The sequence below is a fragment of the Euleptes europaea genome, chromosome 6, assembly GCF_029931775.1.
Source record: "Euleptes europaea isolate rEulEur1 chromosome 6, rEulEur1.hap1, whole genome shotgun sequence".
Lineage (NCBI taxonomy): Eukaryota > Metazoa > Chordata > Lepidosauria > Squamata > Sphaerodactylidae > Euleptes > Euleptes europaea.
Genome location: NC_079317.1, coordinates 40780425 through 40798827, shown reverse-complemented (window position 1 = coordinate 40798827; position 18403 = coordinate 40780425). Strand labels below are relative to the sequence as shown.

The following is an 18403-nucleotide window of genomic DNA, read 5'->3' as shown; positions in this document are numbered from 1 at the left end:
TGGCAATCTCTTTGTAAAATTTCAAAGACACTAAAAAGGTTTGGAACTGCCTGCGTTACTTTTGCTGTATCCCTCTCGCAATTTAATATAGTGAAACAAACCACACAATTTAATAGTACCTGACACATTCTATCACTCTTCCTTCAAGAAGTTTCTTGTTCTTCAATTTTAACTATAGATTTTGATTTGGTTTTGGGTTTTTTTGCTGTGGTCAGCGGTTTCCTACCAAATCTTGGGATTTATGATGCCCTTATTGCTAATGGGTAAGCAGTCCCAATGTTGAATTAATCCAGGTTTTAGCAAACTTTTTCCAGTATTTAATGATGTTACTCTATCTCTACAAAATGCACAGAAAGTCATATGATATACAAAATATGAAAAAGTCATATGATGTAGACATACAAAGCTGTCTTATATCATTGGACCACTTACAGCCCATTCCTGAAACAACGGCGTGCGGAGTCGGCGGGGAAGAGGCGCAGTGACGCCTATTCCTAAACCGATTCGCGCACACCGGGGGAACGGTTTACAATGGGGCTAAAAACCCTATTGAAAACAGTGAGGTTGAAAACAGAGGTTGAAACCCTATTGAAAACAGTGAAAACCGCCGTTCTCGGTGCCAGCGTACCGCAGCGAACCAGGATAGGAAGCCATCCAGCCGGCAGCTCCTCCCCCCAGCCCCCCCCCCGGAACGCTCCCTGCATAGGGGCAAGGAGTGGTCCCGCGGCACTCGGCCGCCGGTGGGACTGGCCTCACTGGCAGAGAGGTTACGCTGCCTCCAAAGAATTTTGGCCCAATTCTCAGGAATCGGCTGTTAGCTTAGTAGTATCTACTATGACTGGTAGAGGCTGTCCAGTGTCTCAGGGAGAGAAAACTCTTCTTCAGCTCATGTTCTCTGAAATTGGAGTTGCTGGAGATTCTGCTGTGCATTCTCAATCATAGTCCCTACCCATGTCAGCATTTGTTCTTACATCTACAGCAAATATCAGAAAAAATTTTGAGGTCAGTGTTGCAAACTACAGAAATCTGGCCCATGATTTTTCAAGGCAAGACTAGGTCCATATTCGGGGGCGGGGGGGACTCCATAAGGATACATATTTTGCAGTAAGAAAAGAATATGTACAAAAAAATATGGGAGGAAATATATCTTGCACTACCACACACCATAAAGATATTTTTTCTGCTAGCCTCTAAATTAACCTGTATTTCACAGCATTCTCTACTACTTGCATATCCTATCAAAATCTATAGATGTGCAAGTAAAAGTGACAAACCTAATCTATGTACTAGATTAATGGTGCAGTACTGTATACATTAGCTTTAAAAAAATGTAACATGGGTCTTGGATCTTTATTTTCTTCAAAAATAAACACAACGTTGCTAATTAGCTTCTGCTTTAACTTTAATTACAGTAAGTATATGAGTCTAATTACTCTTGCCTCTAGAGAGCCGCAGTAAAGCGTAGTACTTATACATATTTGTGGACCCAAAAATGTGGTGCTTGTGTCCTTTACCATTTCAGCTTATTAGTAATGAGCTGTAGGTGTTTCTTGAAGAGGACAGCTCTTTGCTTGGCTATAATACAACGAGCCCCATTTAGAATGTAAGCATGAGAGAAGCAGAGGTGAAACAGGCACTGTAAACATGACTACTTCCCTCAGTAGTAGTTGGCAAGCTGGCATTTTTCTGAAGACAAAATCGTTTTTGTTTCTCTTCAGTGCTCATACATTCTTGAAGGTGGGGGATGGCTTCTTTCTTTCATTTTTGTTTCCGGCACTATTCAGGCAGTTGTATGCAGTGATTGACAGTTTGCATAAGGGGTGGGAGGAAGCTGTTCTTATAACTGCCCAAACTCTTCTTGCCCGTGTAAATTCTCCTCAAAATGTAATGGTATGTAGGTGTGACATGGCAAGAGTGTTCCACCAACGTCTATAACATGTAAAGCATCTATAACATGTAAATGACAAGGCCAAACAAAGAATCATTGTTGAATTTTAGCAGTAAATCTAGTAAAAAAGAAGAAAAAAGGACAAACCCACCTCTGTATTTCCCCTATTATTATTTAGGTTTATATCTCTCACTTCTTCCACAGAGCTTCCACAACATGTAGAGTCATGTCAAGTAAAATCTTCTGTCCAGGCACTCGCCAGACCTGCTTAACTTCAACCTCATGTGCCTTTGTGCCCGTAATAACACAAGGGCATTTTTAATGTACATAAGCTACAAAGGGCCAAAGGACATGGGCAGTGGAGAAATTTCCCACAGTTCTTTTTTCATGTTTAAATGCAGCGGGGGAGATCAGAACAGGGCTATTTGTTTATTTATTTAGATTTATACCCTGTTCTCAATCCTTAGCCAAAGCCAGGCTCAGGGTTGCTTATATCACAAAATCAAACACAATCAAATACAATAAAATCACAATATAAAAACACTTTAACATTCCTAAAACATCAATAAATTACAAACAAGTGCGCCTCACATAGAGGCCTTTATAGGCCTGGAAAGGCAGTCAGAGTTCCCACATGATGTAAGGCCCCCAACAATGGCTGGAACAACATATAACCCCAAAAAGGGAGAGGGGGGAGCAGGGAGGTCAGCAATGACGGAAAATAGTAGCTACTTCCAACTATAGGCCAACAGTTCCGTTTTACAGGCCCCACAGAATTCCCTGAGGTCCCGCAGGGCCCTGATCTCATTAGGGAGGGCGTTCCACCAGGCCAGGGCTGAAAAAGGCCAGGACAGCCGAACGTTCTTTGGGTCAGGGACCACCAGGAGGTTATTATTGGCATAACGTAATGCCGTTGGGGGGGTATACCAGGAGAGGTGGTCCCGTAGATATAAAGGTCCCAGACCATATAAAGCTTTAAAGGTTAAAACCAGCAGCTTGAACTTGATCCGGTGTTCCAGCTGGAGCCAGTGCAGATGACGGAGCACTGGCTAAATAAGGGCCCTCAGCGGGGTCCCGGTGAGGACCCTTGCTGTGCCATTTTGTACCATCTGGAGTTTCTGGCTCAGTCTCAAGGGCAGCCTTACATAGAGCGAGTTACAGTAATCCAGTCTGGAGGTGACCATCACATGGATCACCATGGCTAGGCCGGGGCGGGAGAGGTAGGGTTATAGGTGTTAATCTTCTCCTTGACCCTGTGCTGTTTTCCTAATCTCAAACACAAATGTACACACACACATACAGACAAGGAACTCTTTGTGCCCCATGGGGGAAACATAAATATATGGTTTCTGTACTTTTACTTGTAAGGTAAAATAGCAACTCTGGGAAAATGGTGCAAGGAAAGAGTTAATTCCCTTCCCACACTGTGACCCTGATCTGGATTCGCCCCCTTCCTCTATCTGCTGTTGACTATTCAAAAGTGGGAGTCCATAGTGAAGTGGTTGAAGCAGAGTCGGCTGAAATTAAATCCATCAAAGACGGAAGTCCTGTGGCTGGGCCTCAGCTCCCAACTCTTGATGGGGTCCAGCTCTAACTGGCTGCCTCCATCAAGAGTCTGGATGCCCAGGTCACAGATATGGCCAGGAAGGCATTTTACCATCTTCACCAGACCATGAAGTTGACACCCTACCTGTCCCACCTTGATCTAGCCATAGTGATCCATGCAACAGTCACCTCCAGGCTAGACTACTGTAACTCATTCTACTCAGGGCTACCTTTGACACTGCTACAGAAATTACAACTGGTCCAGAATGCGGTAGTGAGGGTCCTGACAGGGACCCCTTGGAGAACACATATAAAACCTGTGCTACATCAGCTGCATGGACTCCAGATTGAGTACCAGATCAGGTATTGACCTTCAAAGCCCTAAATGGTCTGGGATCATTGTATCTGTGGGACCGTCTCTCCCAATATACCCCCCAAAGAGTTCTACGTTCATCTAGAACAGTGGTTCCCAACCTTTTTTTGACCAGGGACCACTAGGACTTTTTTGTTTGGTGCAGGGACCCCAAGGTTCAAAATAAAAATTTTGAGAATTTGAAAATAAACTTTAATCATAACTGTTAGTTAAACATTAAACTTAGAATAATATTTGAATATATATTTTTATAATATAAAACTTTTAATTGAAAATATTAATTTATTATGGGTTTATAACTTTGTTTCGTGGACCTTAATTTAGTTCTCGCGGACCCCTGGGGGTCCATGGACCCCCGGTTGGGAACAAGTGATCTAGAACCAACCTGCTGCTGATCCCTGGCCCAAAACATATCCGGCTGTCCTCAACCAGACCCAGGGCTTTTTTGGCCCTGGACCCAGCCTGGTGGAACTCTCTATTGAGTGAGAACCAGGCCCTGCGGGATTTGGCTCAATTCTGCAGGGCCTGTAAGATGGAGCTGTTCTGCCTGGCCTATGGTTGAGGACAGCGATGGTTGTACATCAGTTGGCTTCCCCCTTGCTGGGCCCATTTAGGGTCTCTCTCTCTCTGTGTTACCTCACTTCCGACTCATGGCGACCCTATGAATCAAAGTCCTCCAAAATGTCCTATCTTTGACAGCTTTGCTCAGATCTTGCAAATTGAGGGCTGTGGCTTCCTTTATTGAGTCAATCCATCTCTTGTTGGGTCTTCCTCTTTTCCTGCTGCCCTCAACATTTCCAAGCATGACTGTCTTTTCTAGTGACTCTTGTCTTCTCATAATGTGACCAAAATATGATAGCCTCAGTTTAAATACAGACTATATGTTAATGAGGAGTGTTAAAAATGATAAAATCCCAGAGCTGGGTGGAACTCATCTGTTATCTAGCCCAACCTTCTGCACCTTCTGTCAGTCCTTGATGGCTGCCATTTTCCCTGTTACAACACTGGAAAAAAATGTTTTAATCAGAATAAAGTATACTTTTCCTCAAACCTCCCAATTAAAAGGACTAGATACTTACTTTAAAAAAAAATGAAAGCTGAATTCCCACTTTTGGGAATTGATTCTAAATTTTACTTACTCAGTATAGTGCCACCAAACCTGCCTTTAAAATTCCAGGACGTTTTCAAATATGCTACAACTGCAGCCAGAATAGTTCTGGCAAGAACCTGGAAACAAATTCATATACCCGAAACAGAAGACTGGAAAGAAAAACTGTTGGAATATGCCAGTATGGCTAAGATGACTTTCGAGTTAAATTTAAAGTTTAGTGAATCTACAGAGCAGTTTGATGATAAGTGGGCGTCATTCTATACTTATATGAATTGCAACTAATTGAACGAAGTACGCTGGCTTAAACTTTAATAATAGGCTAAGTTTTATCTTCTGTGTTTTGACTAACTGTTAAGTAAATTCTGGATTTTTACATAATAGAACATTAATATGACACAAGTAGAATAACTGAACGATATTTTGCAATTATTTTTAACGCAAAAAATGTTTTATAATATATCATAAACAACCAATAATTTTTTGTTGTTTACAACTGAGTTTATTTTATAATGTTGAATTGTTTTTACAAATACAACGCTTTACCCCTTCCTTTTTTTCCTGTACCCCTCCAACTATATAAATAAAAATCTTATTAAAAAAAAAAGAAAAAAGAAGGACTAGTAAATCATGGCAACCCATAATTACAATATTATTGCATTACTGTACAATAATACTTACCAATTTTAAGAAAAGCCTTTTGGTGGCATAGTGGGGGGGGAGAAGGAAGGGGAAATGGTGACTAATGGAAGTAAGTGCTCACCAAACTCCTGTATGGACGTTTCGTTGCCAGTGCTAATGTTTCTGCATTTACAGCAGCGATGACAGGGAAACACAGGATTCTTGCCTTGTGGATGCAGCCCAAGAAGTCAAAAAATGGGCCGGGAGACTAGTTGTCTGCCTCTCCAGATAGGCTTGCACTACATTCTGTGAAAAGCCCTCATGAAAAGGGATTTCCATCTGCTTTCACAGCTGAGTGCACGTCAACCTGAAAGATTTTGAAATGATCTGTAAATGTTATATACATATAATGTGCAATTTTATAGGAAAGCAACAAAGGAGTGTTTTTTCTTTCTTTCTACATCTCACTTCCTTATTCAACACATTGGCGGAGCAATGTCACCACAGACAATATATGAAATTAATGTAGTATTTGATTAAACTGATGCATTGTTTTTACAACTAAAGACTTTCACACTCATTAGTCATTATGAACCAGTCATTAATATTGCTTTTATCAGCAAGAGAGCAAACAGAAATTCAAATAAAAATTCAGCACAGTTGGATGTGCTCTGTACAAAGTAATTGTTATTTTAAAAACTTGCACATTAGATTAATTTTAAAGTATTCCATGCTAAAATATTTTAAACATTTTTTTCTTTTTCATTTGTACTCTTGCAAATTCACATATATAATCTCTTACATTGCTGCTTATTTCTCTTATTGAGGCTGAATATTATTTTCATCCCACCTGGGTTATGCAGGATTTGATTTTAGTAAAGCTTCTAATCTGGACTCAGATGTAGCTGACTGCCAGTTATTGTGGCCAAAAACAATGTGATTTTCTATGATGTAATACTGAGTTTGGTGATTCAGAGTGTATCACCCAGACTCAGCAGGGTGATTCCAATGGGATTGTATGAGCCCAGCTGTTTCTGGCCAGCTCTGTAGCAGTACTGAGTAGGCAGCCAAGAATAAGGGCTTTCATCCAATTGGGACCCACCCAAACAGCCACACTACCATATCCAACAGCAGCAATGTCAAACTTGAACCAGTGCTTGGGAACCATAGTTAACAGGATGGAAGTGAATAGCCTGAGGCTGAGTCCAGAGCAGAGCTCCTGTTGTTAATGGTATTTGTATTTCCTTAGTTGAGTAGCTAAGTAGTTTGGAATCTGTTAAACTCCACACTATTGTTGGATTACTATACAGGAAGTGAAGACCATCTAGAGTAACTAAGTGCCATAAAGTATAGTGGTTACACTGTCTTCGTCGGGCCAGGAAGCTTGGTTTAAATCTCCATTAAGCCAGGAAGGTCACTAGCTGATCCTAGACATACATTGTCATCCTAACGTGAGAGAGGTTAGGATGACAATGTATGTCTAGGATCAGCTAGTGACCTTCACTGAGGATAAATGGAAGGACAGGACCTTATTACACTGCTTTCAGCTCCTTGGACAAGACAAAATTATGATAGATGCTTGAGCAAGAATTTGATCCTAGGTTTCCTGCATCCAGGGTCAATATTCTAGCCTCAGTACTAACACTATTAATATTTATATTGTGTTTCAGAAATGTATCTCACTTTTCTGTATTTTTTTCAAGTCATAAATCTATGTTTGTAGCCCTACTGCAAGCAACAGGCTTGTTATAATGAGTAATGTACTTTATAATGCTTTTCAATTATGGAGGTGAAATGTATTATTTAAAATTTTGATTAACAGGTGGTTCTGTTTTTCTGTGTTTGCTTGAAACAGGAATCCTTGAATGTTATTGATCCTGGGCTGATGGAGCTAAATGGTACAAGTGAAGATGCACTGGAATGGGATGAAATGGATATAAGTAATAAATTAATTAGCATTAATGAGGAATTCAGTGAGCCTGATCAAGAAGTGAAGAAGGATGATGCAAAGCTGAACTCTGCATCTGAAGCATGTGCTAACAACAGTCCAAAACAAGAGGAAAACCCTGGCGTTCATGAAAATTATCTCACCGGCCCCACTGTTACAAAATCACCAGGCCCTCAGGTCTATCAAGTTTACAGCCTCCATAACATGGAATTATCAGGAATAAATCATATATCCATGCTGGAAAACACATCCAAATTCCCCAGTGTCACACAGTCGGACATTGTAAACATCCCTGCAAATAAAGACTTATCGTTTTCAGCTTTCAAACATTTGCCAGACCTAACAGGAAGCAACACTTTGGCAAAACCACAGAATTATATGTATCACAGTGGAAACATAAGCAGACATTTGGAAATTCAGAATAAAATAGCGAATGTAGATGATGCAGAGGCTATCAACAACTCTGAAATCAGTTTGCTAAGTGGTACTGATGGAATGCAGGATAATTCTGTAACTAATGCCTCAAGTTACCAAATAGGGGACATCGCTGATGTAACAAAACAAAAATTTAAACAGGAAGATGAGGAGAGCCATGCTATTTTCCTTAGTTCTTCTCAGTCAAAGTCTAGTGACAAAGTCAGTGATCTGGACTGCATTGCCCAAAGTTGCCCTGAGTATTCAAAAGAGGGCTTACAAGAAGGAAAACACAGTGTCTTTACATTTTATGATTATTCATACCTCCAGGGTTCCAAATTCAAACTGCCAATGTTAATGAAGCAATCAAGTTCTGAAAAATTATACAAACAGGGCAGTTTGCTACATGGCTTTTATTTTGACAAAATCCCATTTAAATCTGAGCATCAGCCTATGGAATTAAAACCTCATGCATCTACAAAGGAACTTGTTTTATCAACTGACTTGGATAATTTGGATCCCAAACCCTGTGAATTTGTGGAAGATTTAAAGAAAATGGGTGACAGAACAAACGTGAAACTGCTTTCATCTTTATCACACAGCTCTTCTTTAGACTCCCTTTCTATTGCAAGTGATTTGTTTGGCTCAAGTATTTTTAGAAGCAGTGATGGTCTTCATCGGAGTACTTCCTTGGAGAGTTGGCTAACTCCCTACAAAAGCAATGAAGATCTTTTTAGTTGTAATGGGTCTGGAGACCTAAGTGGAAGTAGTGATTCTGTTGGGGAGCTTAGTAAAAGGACATTAGACCTTTTGAATCGTTTAGAAAATATCCAGAGCCCATTAGATCAAAAGATAAAGCGTAGCATCTCTGATATTACACTCCAAAGCACTTCTCAACGAATGTCCTTGACTGGCCAGTTGTCACTGGATATTGCATTGTCTATCAATGAGGATTCACCTGCTTCTCTCACTGAGCTAAGCAGCAGTGATGATCTGTCTCTGTGCTCTGAAGACATTGTATTGCACAGAAATAAAGTACCAGATTCAAATGCATCATTCAGAAAACACCTCAATCGGTCGGTCGCTGATGAGAGCGATGTCAACGTTAGCATGATTGTTAATGTTTCCTGTACCTCCGCTTGCACTGATGATGAAGATGATAGTGATTTGCTATCAAGTTCTACCCTCACCCTGACTGAAGAAGAGCTGGGCATTAAAGACGAAGATGATGACTCCAGTATTGCAACTGATGAGGATATTTATGAAGACGGCAATTTAATTTCAGGACTTGACTACATAAAGAATGAACTCCACACTTGGATCAGACCAAAATTTTATCTGACAAAGGAGAAGAGAAGGTGCAACCTGGATGATGAAATCCAGTGCTGTAAGAATTTAAGAAGTAATGAGACGATGAAATCGAAAGATGCTTTGAGCATTGAAAAGTTTTTGAACGATTCGATACATAAACTTGCAGAAAATAATGGCAACAGCAAGACTATGTCAGATAGTCATAAGCCTGGGACAAATAGGCAAATTAAAAATGATGTTTTTCAGGTTTCAAAGGATTATCTAGTGGACGACATGGAGAATGGTAATGTTGCAAATACTCAAGAAAGTCCAAAGGAAGAACTTACTAGAATTTCTGCAGTTCCTACAAATATTAGCACACTTGATGCTACAGGAAGTGAACATGAATGTTGTGGCTGTGAAGCATATACTGATAGTTCAGACGAGTCACATATGGATAGTAAGGAGACTATTCCACTGTCAAATACATCCAACTCTCCAAAAGAATATCAAAAACATCTTCCGTCTGATGGCAGCTGCATTAACAAGTGTTTTACAGAACTTGGTTCAGATATCAAAGGCACTGATACACCAGATACAGCTTTAGTAAAATCTCTGCCAAGCAGTCAACAAAACAGAACAAGAATTAGTAAAGATGGTAGTGATTGCTGTACAGCTTTAAAATCAAATAAAGCAGGAAAAAATACTTCAGCCAATGGTTCAGATTCGTGTTGTAACTGTGAATCTGTTGCTTTTGATAAAAGAAATGGAGAAGATTGCTCAGTGCACAACTTTGTGATGGAGATCATTGACATGGCTTCAACGGCCTTGAAGAATAAGTCCCAGCCTGAATGTGAGCCACCCATTCCACATCCGTTAGTGCAGATCAAGGAAAAAGTTCTAGAACATTCTCATAGGCCAATACAACTTAGAAAAGGGGATTTTTATTCTTACCTCTCACTCTCTTCTCATGATAGCGACTGTGGGGAGGTAACTAAATACATTGAAGAAAAAAGCAGTACTCCAGTACCACTAGACTTTGCAGATGACAGGGACAATATTGAATGTTTCTTTGAAGCCTGTCCTGAAGAGGAACGAGTTGAACAGGAAGCACACATTGCTAACAGTGCCCCCGAGGTACCACTGGTAAAATATGAAGGGTTGGGTTTCATAGATGACCCTAAAACATCTGCTGAATATAGTGGCTTTTCTTTGTTAAATGATGAGATGGACATAAATGTGCCTGACTCTCTTAGCCAGATGGTATCAGATAATTTTAAAAATTCTGCTAGTGAATCATTGATTTTGGACATGCCTAGCAAAGGTTCAGATGTGAATTCTCTCCCTAATAGCTCCAAAGAAAATCTTCCTGCAGAGTCTCTTGGTATTTCAAAGTCTGAAGACAATCTTGCCTGTTCTATAAAGGCCTCAGTAGAAGACATTCAGTTACAGTCTGATCATTTGGAAGGCAAAGATGTTTTGTACCAGAACACTAAAACTATTACATGTGAAGATAACATCCTGCATCTTCACAAAGAAAGGCACATAAATGCACATAGGTAGAATATAATCATCCCCGGACACCTACCAATTTCATAAGCAGGTGGGTAACGTATCCCATGCACAATGATATTTGCTTATTATTTATATTATTGTATAACAAAGCACAATTTGTTTTATTTCAGAATTTTTAAAAATGGGTCACAGTATTGTGTTATTACAGACTCAAACTCATTTGAAGTCCCTTCTTACTTTAGAATTTGACCTTGGATATAGATGACCAAGTATGAAATGCAGACTTCGTTCATCAAGAATTGCTAACATGAAATTTTAAGTACTGCCTTTATTCATCAAGATGAACAAAAGGCAGGAAATGTGCTGGTATAGTATAGTGGTTAACAGATGATAGTACAACCCTATGAAGAGTTATTCCAGTTTAAGCCCATTGAAACCAATGGCTTTAGGAGTAATTCTGCATGGGATTGCATGGTGGAATCAGGAAGTCCCTGGTTCAAATATCATCTCTGACATGATCTCTAAACTACTCTCTCCTAGCCTCAGCCACCATCTGCAATACGATGATAATAAAATTAGCTACATTGTAAAGCAGATTATATCAAGATAGGGATGGAAGCTGATCTTCCCTGGCTTCCCCCAGCAGTCCCCTGTGCACCATGAAAATCCTCTGCTGAGGGTTGGGGGACCCTCCTAAACAAAATACCATGTGGCAGGTAGTGTTGCACGAAGAAGGGGAGAAAGTGCATGAAGTTGCCCTCCCTTCTGAGAACTTTGGACTATGGGCCACAAAAACCCATGCCTAGGGAAATATGTTAATTTGTTAAGCCTTGCAGAGTTCTGTGCAGCTTTTGCACATCTGCCTCTTAGGAATTTGTCTCCTATACTAAATTAGTATTACTTGCTCCAATCCAGTGTAGAACATCTATGATGGATTTCTTCTGGATCAGGAGTTGGGTAAGAGAGGGCACAAACTGGATGTGCCTATTGCATTGTCATGAGGTGTTCATTTTAATGATTAATTCTGTTGCAACAAGTCATACATAGATACCTTTGCTAAAATGCAACTTGGGAAAACTGGGTGGCATGTAGAATTGCTGCTCTGTTTCTGGGCACTCAAACTTTCATTGGTTTCTTGTGCTGCCCAGTGAAGCCACCTTTGGACAAACAATCATTCCTTGTAATGATTCTACAAGGAAGTCTCTCTCATATTGGGAATAATCCAATTTCTCTATTTTAATAGCATTTTATATAGTGATAATCCCCTTTTAGCCTTACACAAACACCCTTTATTCAGAGAAACCCCAGTGAAATAAATTGTTGTGAAATCCTGAAATTAAAAGCTACATCCAGCTGTATCTATGTAAGTAACTGCTCACACGAGAGGTATGTTTGCCTCGGCAGTGCAATATCAGAGGAGGAAAGTCATAGAAGATCACAGGCCTCTTCTTTTGTTAGGAAAATTATCGAAATAATACAGGGTTTTTTAAATAGTTGATGCCCCAAACAGCATTAAGTGCTGTTTCATCCATCACTTGATGATGGAATACTGACATATTAACAGAAATCTTAGACCTATTCACTAGAATGGACATGGCATCTCTGTAAAAATACCTTTGTTCCAGGAGACGAACCTTCTCAGTTGATTGCTTGCATTGGACCCAAGACCTTGGAGAGCTGCTGCCAGTCAGAGTAGACAATACTGACATTGATAGACCAATTGTCTGACTCAGTATAAGGCCCATGTGAAATTCATGTGAAATCTGCGGTCTTGCTATGGAGCCCAAGGGCAAGAGGCTAGTCAGTGTGAAGCAAGTGAAAAGAAAACATGTGCTAGCATCTCATTTCTACTGAATTGGTGGAAGATTCCCTGCCCCCACTGAGATCTTAGTTGATACTTAAACTTCATTTCCCATGCTATGGGAAATGAATTAGAGGCAATCTATCCTAATTTGTTAACTTATTCAAATAACAGTTATTATACTTAACTATGCTAAAGATTATCTTTTTGGTGGCAGATTGTTTATTTTTTGATGAGCCTAATTACTGATTTTCCAAAGGTAATTTACATTTATTACTAATACATCTCTTAAAATGTGACAGATAAATGTTGTTCCCATAAGTGTATTATGAAAAAAGTTACTATTTAAAAACACATTATTTAATTTGGAAGATAAATGGCAAACACCATTATTATTTTTTCTTGGAGCACCTGTGCTGTAAGCTCATTAAAATGTGTGATTTTATGTGGAGCTGTGATACTTAAGAGAAAAATTATCTATGGTATATGTGTACCCTAAAAATAAACTCAGTTCGCAAAGGTGACAGTATGCATATTTACCAACGCAGCTCAACTAATTTTATATGATTTCTGCCTCTTTGCTCCAGCTGCAAGCAAGAATAAAGAGGGAGAAAGTAAATATATTTTGCTGCTGAATGCAGCTAAGTTGTAATCTCATTCTTTATCAGTGTGTTATAAAAATTGACCATTAAGGGAGAGTAATAGCAATGCTATAAGCAGCTTCAAAAGTAGTTCTGCATTTGAAGCAATTATTCTGTACTGTGATCCAGTGTGCTGCTTGAATATTGCTAGGGTGATTTTTTTTTCCTCATGAAGGTGAGATATTGCAAAGAACAAAGGATGAGTTCATGCCATCTTTTTTGCTGTCACTATGACACCCACCCATTCGTCATACTTTTGGTATTGTTTTGAACCCAGCCCTTAAGGTGCTCTGGATGTAGAAGCCTGGGTTGGGGGGGGGGCAGTTTGCCATCAAGTCACATTTGACATATGAAGACCCCTGGTGGGATTTGGAAGGCAAAAGACAGTCAGAGGTGGTTTGCCATTGCCTGGCTTTGTGTCACAACCCTGGTATTCCTTGGAAGCCTCCCATCCAAATACTTGCCAGGGTCGACCCTGCTTAGTTTCTGAGATGATCTGACAAGATCAGGCTAGCCTGGGCTATCCAGGTCAGGGAGAAGCCTGTTACCATACATAAATCATTCTTGCAGGGTCAGAGTGATTAAACATGGCCTATTTTGTGTTCTTAATTATTTAATCACACACAGTCGTATATGGCAGCAAATAGTTCCAGAATATCTAACCTGAGGCGGAATAGACATAGTTATTTTATACCCCTTTCCATTCTGTCTCTGCAACTTTAAGATGCTTGGAATATATACAGACCAAGTGTAAGGATTTCAATTAAGAAGGGCACTCTGAATTTTTAAGAAGAGAAATGCGACAACTTTCCTGAAACACTTTAGGTTCTTGTTGAAACCCGACGCCTGTGCTTTTTACAATTTTGCGTGAGCACCATTTTCTGTGAAAATATAGAGGTCAGTTACAGCAACTAAGATCAAAGGAGAAGGTAACTGGATAGATACAGCTATTTCCACTTGATTTGGGAAGGCATATAATGCAAGCCTGGAGTGCCTCCTAGGAAATGCTTGAGAGAGGTACTTTGTACTAATCTCTCTTTTTTCTGTATACTGACAGTTACTTCTTCATAATCCTCATCAGAAACCTCTACTCTTTGTTGTATAGGTTAGCCTGGAGTATAAAATTTCTGTATCATGAAAAAAAATCATTAATTATTCTAACTAGGAATAAAAAAAATTAAACACTTTTTAAAATGTAGTGTTTATATTTATGGATTATTTGTATGAGACCTATCATCTTTTTGAATTACTTTTAAGCACACTATAAATGATACTTAAATAGGTTATGATTCTGTTTATGTAACCTACTTACATCTCAAGTCTAACTAGATTACTTGGAAGCAAGTCTCCTGACTTTAATGGGTCTTACTTCCATGTAATGGGTTTAGGACTGGAGATTATTTTGGTTGGTTGGCCTTTATTTAAGTCATGCATTCCTATTGATTGTGCATTTTCAAAAGGTAGAGAAGGTAAGTTCACAGGCACCTCAAAGGACGGGATTGAGGGAAAAGGTCAAACTTGATTATTTCCCCTGTGCCTTTTGAAACTAAATCTTGTTTTATAAAAATCAATGACGTTTCTACATCAATAAAAAGATATCTCTCTGATACTGACTTAAAACCTCAGGCTATGAAAAATTGTTGCTCATATACAGTCATTTTTACATATAAGGACATTGGTATGAGATCATAAAAAGGCTATTTTAGGTTGCTCTGGAAAAGCTTGTGTTTTGCAGATGAAAAGTACTTTATTTAACATGCTGTTACTTTTTTTCCCTTTCCTTTTAGAATATTGGCTGCACTTCAGGTGCAGGCTCATGCTCTAAACCCTGGGATGACCTCTAATTCCATTGTATCACTGCCTTTGTTATTCTCCCAAGATAAATTTTCCTTCCAAATGTGATTTCTTCATGTTGGCTTTGAGACCAGGATGCATATGCTGGTTCTATTTCAACTACCCTTTTGTTAAACCATTTGTTTTCATATGGATTTCTTTCCCAAGCTACCTCTCAACAACCTACCCTTCCAAATTTGTATGCCTCTATATGACTTCTCATCAACTACATTTTTTATGATTTTGCAATTCCACAGAATATATGGTAATTCTGGATCACCATTTCAGAACTGTATATGTCGTTAATTCTCCTATTTTATGTATCAAATTTGATATTTTATGTGTATAATGCATATTGTTTATTGAAAGCATTTTATGTTTAGAATGAAAGTTTGATTGCAGCAAAGACCTTAATGCTTCTGATTCAATACATATGAAGTTATTCAAAATAAACACAAATTTATCCTTTTGTTTTAAAATTAATCTATGCAACACTTCAAGAAACAGCTACACAGTGTTGTATATTAAGAACTGTTAACATTCTGATGAATTAAGTACAACATTTTAGTTTTATACTACACTTCTTGAAGTGGTAATCAGAAAGAAGCCCCACGTTTTTAAAAATTGTGCCTTGCTGTATTTCTTATGCCGTTTATTAAAAAAGCTGCTTTCACAGTAAAATTATGTTGGTTTGAAGGAAGGAAATAGCAAGGTGTGAATAATTTCTGTATATATGTATAACCCAAGTGCAAACATTGATGTATAATGACAGTATAAAATGCTTTAATGTTTGTGATGCCCAGTGGTGTGGAAGACATAAGCCTTAAAACCACTAGATTGCATGATAATTAGAATTGGCATAATAAACTAGTTTACGGGGGAAACTTCAGAACTGGCTCTCTTTTACCTGTGTTCTCCTTTAAAATAAATAGTGTATGCATCTGCCTAAAGCGATCTACATAAGCCCACACTCATACCAGGTTGTATGCAAACACATAGTGGAAGGGTACAGGAACAGCTTATCAGCTCCATCCTAACACCCTGGCATTGGCTCATCACTGGTGCTACTGATCAGTATCTTATGCTCACTCAACTGAGGGGATATATGAGAAAGCAAAACTCCTTGTCAAAGCACATAGTGATTGCACTTGAGTATAAAGCAACCTCCCAATCACAATGTGGTATGTCAGTGATGCACAGTGACACGCAGACAGGGAAGCAGCCAACCCATTTATTGTGTTACAGCCATACCCCTGTCTTCAGCCCACCACTGCTTACCACATACTACTGTCCCCAGGAAGCTCGCAACTCCTATTCATCTAGGCTACGCTTGCATTCTATTCCCTTCTTTTATGCTTATTTCATGGCTTATGAGTCACCAGCAGAGATCAGTGGGGTTATACTACCCAAAGAATCTCCCCTTCTTCCTAGATAGAGTACAGTTCTTCAAACAAGACTACCAAAGGCCCTAACCAGTGAGTCCCATGTTGCAGACAGTTGGAGACTATCAGAAGCAGAGGCTATGAACTCTACCCCCAATTCAACAGAAATACAGGTGTGACACAATCAAGATGTTTATTGATCACCATCAGGAATAATGTACGCAAGCAGATGGAAAGGGGGTTTCAGCTGTCTTGTCCCAGCCGAATCACAAATGGGGAGGCTAGAAGGGGAAAAAACGGCCCTGGAAAAGGGTACTGTCCCCGGTCCAGTCCAACCCCATGCCCCCAAAGGAGAAAGGGAGGGAAGAAACAGCCTGCCTACCCAACTGGTTGGGCATTACTTCCCTCGCATTCTGTAGGGTTTGAGTGCACCTGGTGCCACATCCCTCTCCTTGCATAGGGCTTAGACAAACCTGATGAAGCCTCTCTCAGGGCTTGGTAAGCTGGGTTCCATCTCCTTTGGTTTGTGTGGCGTTTGGATGGATCAAGCGCCACCTCCTCATACTGCACAGACCTTACACAAGCTGGGTGCAGCCCTTCTGCCACTGGCCTGGCCTGGCCCAGGCAGGCAGGAGACCATTGGCCCATCAGGAGACATCCTGGTGCCCGTAATGGCCAATCCACTCCAGTTCACAAGTAGAGTTGTCCCTACATGTGGGTATCTTGTTTCTTTCCAACATAAATTGCACTGCAATTTAAGAAGGATGTAGACACGCTGGAATATGTCCAGAGGAGGGCAACAAAGATGGTGAGGGGTCTGGAGACCAAGACCTGTGAGGAAAGGTTGAAGGAGCTAGGTATGTTTAGCCTGAAGAGGAGAAGACTGAAGGGTGATATGATAACCATCTTCAAGTAATTGAAGGGCTGTCCTATAGAGGATGGTGCCAAGTTGTTTTCTGTTGCTCCGAAGGTCAGACCAGAACTAACGGGTTGAAATTAAATCAAAAGAGTTTTCATTTAGACATTAGGAAGAATTTTCTAACAGAGCGGTTCCTCAGTGGAACAGGCTTCCTCGGAAGGTGGTAAGCGCTCCTTCCCTGGAGGTTTTTAAGCAGTAGCTAGACGGACATCTGTCAGCAATGCTGATTCTATGACCGTAGGCAGATGATGAGAGGGAGGGCATCTTGGGCATCTTCTGGGCATGGAGTATGGGTCACTGGGGTGTGTGTGTGGGGGAGATAGCTGTGAATTTCCTGCATTGTGCAGGGGGTTGGACTAGATGACTCTGGTGGTCTCTTCCATCTCTATGATTCTGTGATATCAGCCAAGATCTGAGTGGTGACCACTGTGCTTAGATGTGTGAGGATGAAAATTAAGCCATAAGCATTATCAAGTTAGTGTAAGTACTCACTTCTACATAGAGCTTAAATGAATTCCAAATCTAGGCTTAAGTGTTTAAATTCAAGGGCTGGCTCCAGCAGAGGATTTCCATAAACAGAAAAAGGATAATTGTTGTCAGTTCCCCCTCATGTTGAAGACAGGGGGTCCCCTGTCCCCAAAGAGCTGGACTATGAGGGGGACATTTAGAGCTGGAACAAGAGGGGAAAGGAAGTTGGGCTGCACTGACAGAAATCCCTTCCATCAATGGAATTACCACTGGATCCAAACCCAAATTTTGCTGAATTCATACAATTCTGTTTCTAAGATTATCAACCTAAATAACAAAATACATCTGACCTGTGAAATCAGTATATTAAGTCAATTAAATTCTTTATTTTAAAATGTATATTTCATTAAATAAACCTGAGTAGTTTGAAAATCTCTGATGTGAGAGAAACCAAATGGTACAGCCTTTTCTGGCAATAAATACAAGTTTTCAACCAAAGTGTAATCGGCACATGGAAGGGTATACAGTGCTCCAATCCAGCAAAAATATGTGTTGGAAAATCGAAATTAACATTGTTTTGTACAAAAAAACCTCTATTCAGTCTCTCTTGTGTTATTCATGATGTATAAATTCACTAATTGTTTGGGGGGGTGCTGC

The 18403-nt window shown here is 39.9% G+C and overlaps 1 protein-coding gene across 2 annotated transcripts in view; it reads left to right on the top strand.

Annotated features, from left to right (window-relative positions):
* AKAP6 (A-kinase anchoring protein 6) overlaps positions 1 to 15682 on the top strand; it is a 296164-nt gene extending 280482 nt beyond the window's left edge. For both annotated transcript variants that reach the window (XM_056850738.1, XM_056850737.1), the window contains exons 13-14: positions 7391 to 10790; positions 14932 to 15682. In XM_056850738.1, the coding sequence (XP_056706716.1) occupies positions 7391 to 10750 (3360 nt within the window). In that variant the 3' untranslated portion in view covers positions 10751 to 10790; positions 14932 to 15682. The remainder of the gene's footprint in view (positions 1 to 7390; positions 10791 to 14931) is intronic.
* The last annotated feature ends 2721 nt before the right edge of the window (positions 15683 to 18403 follow it).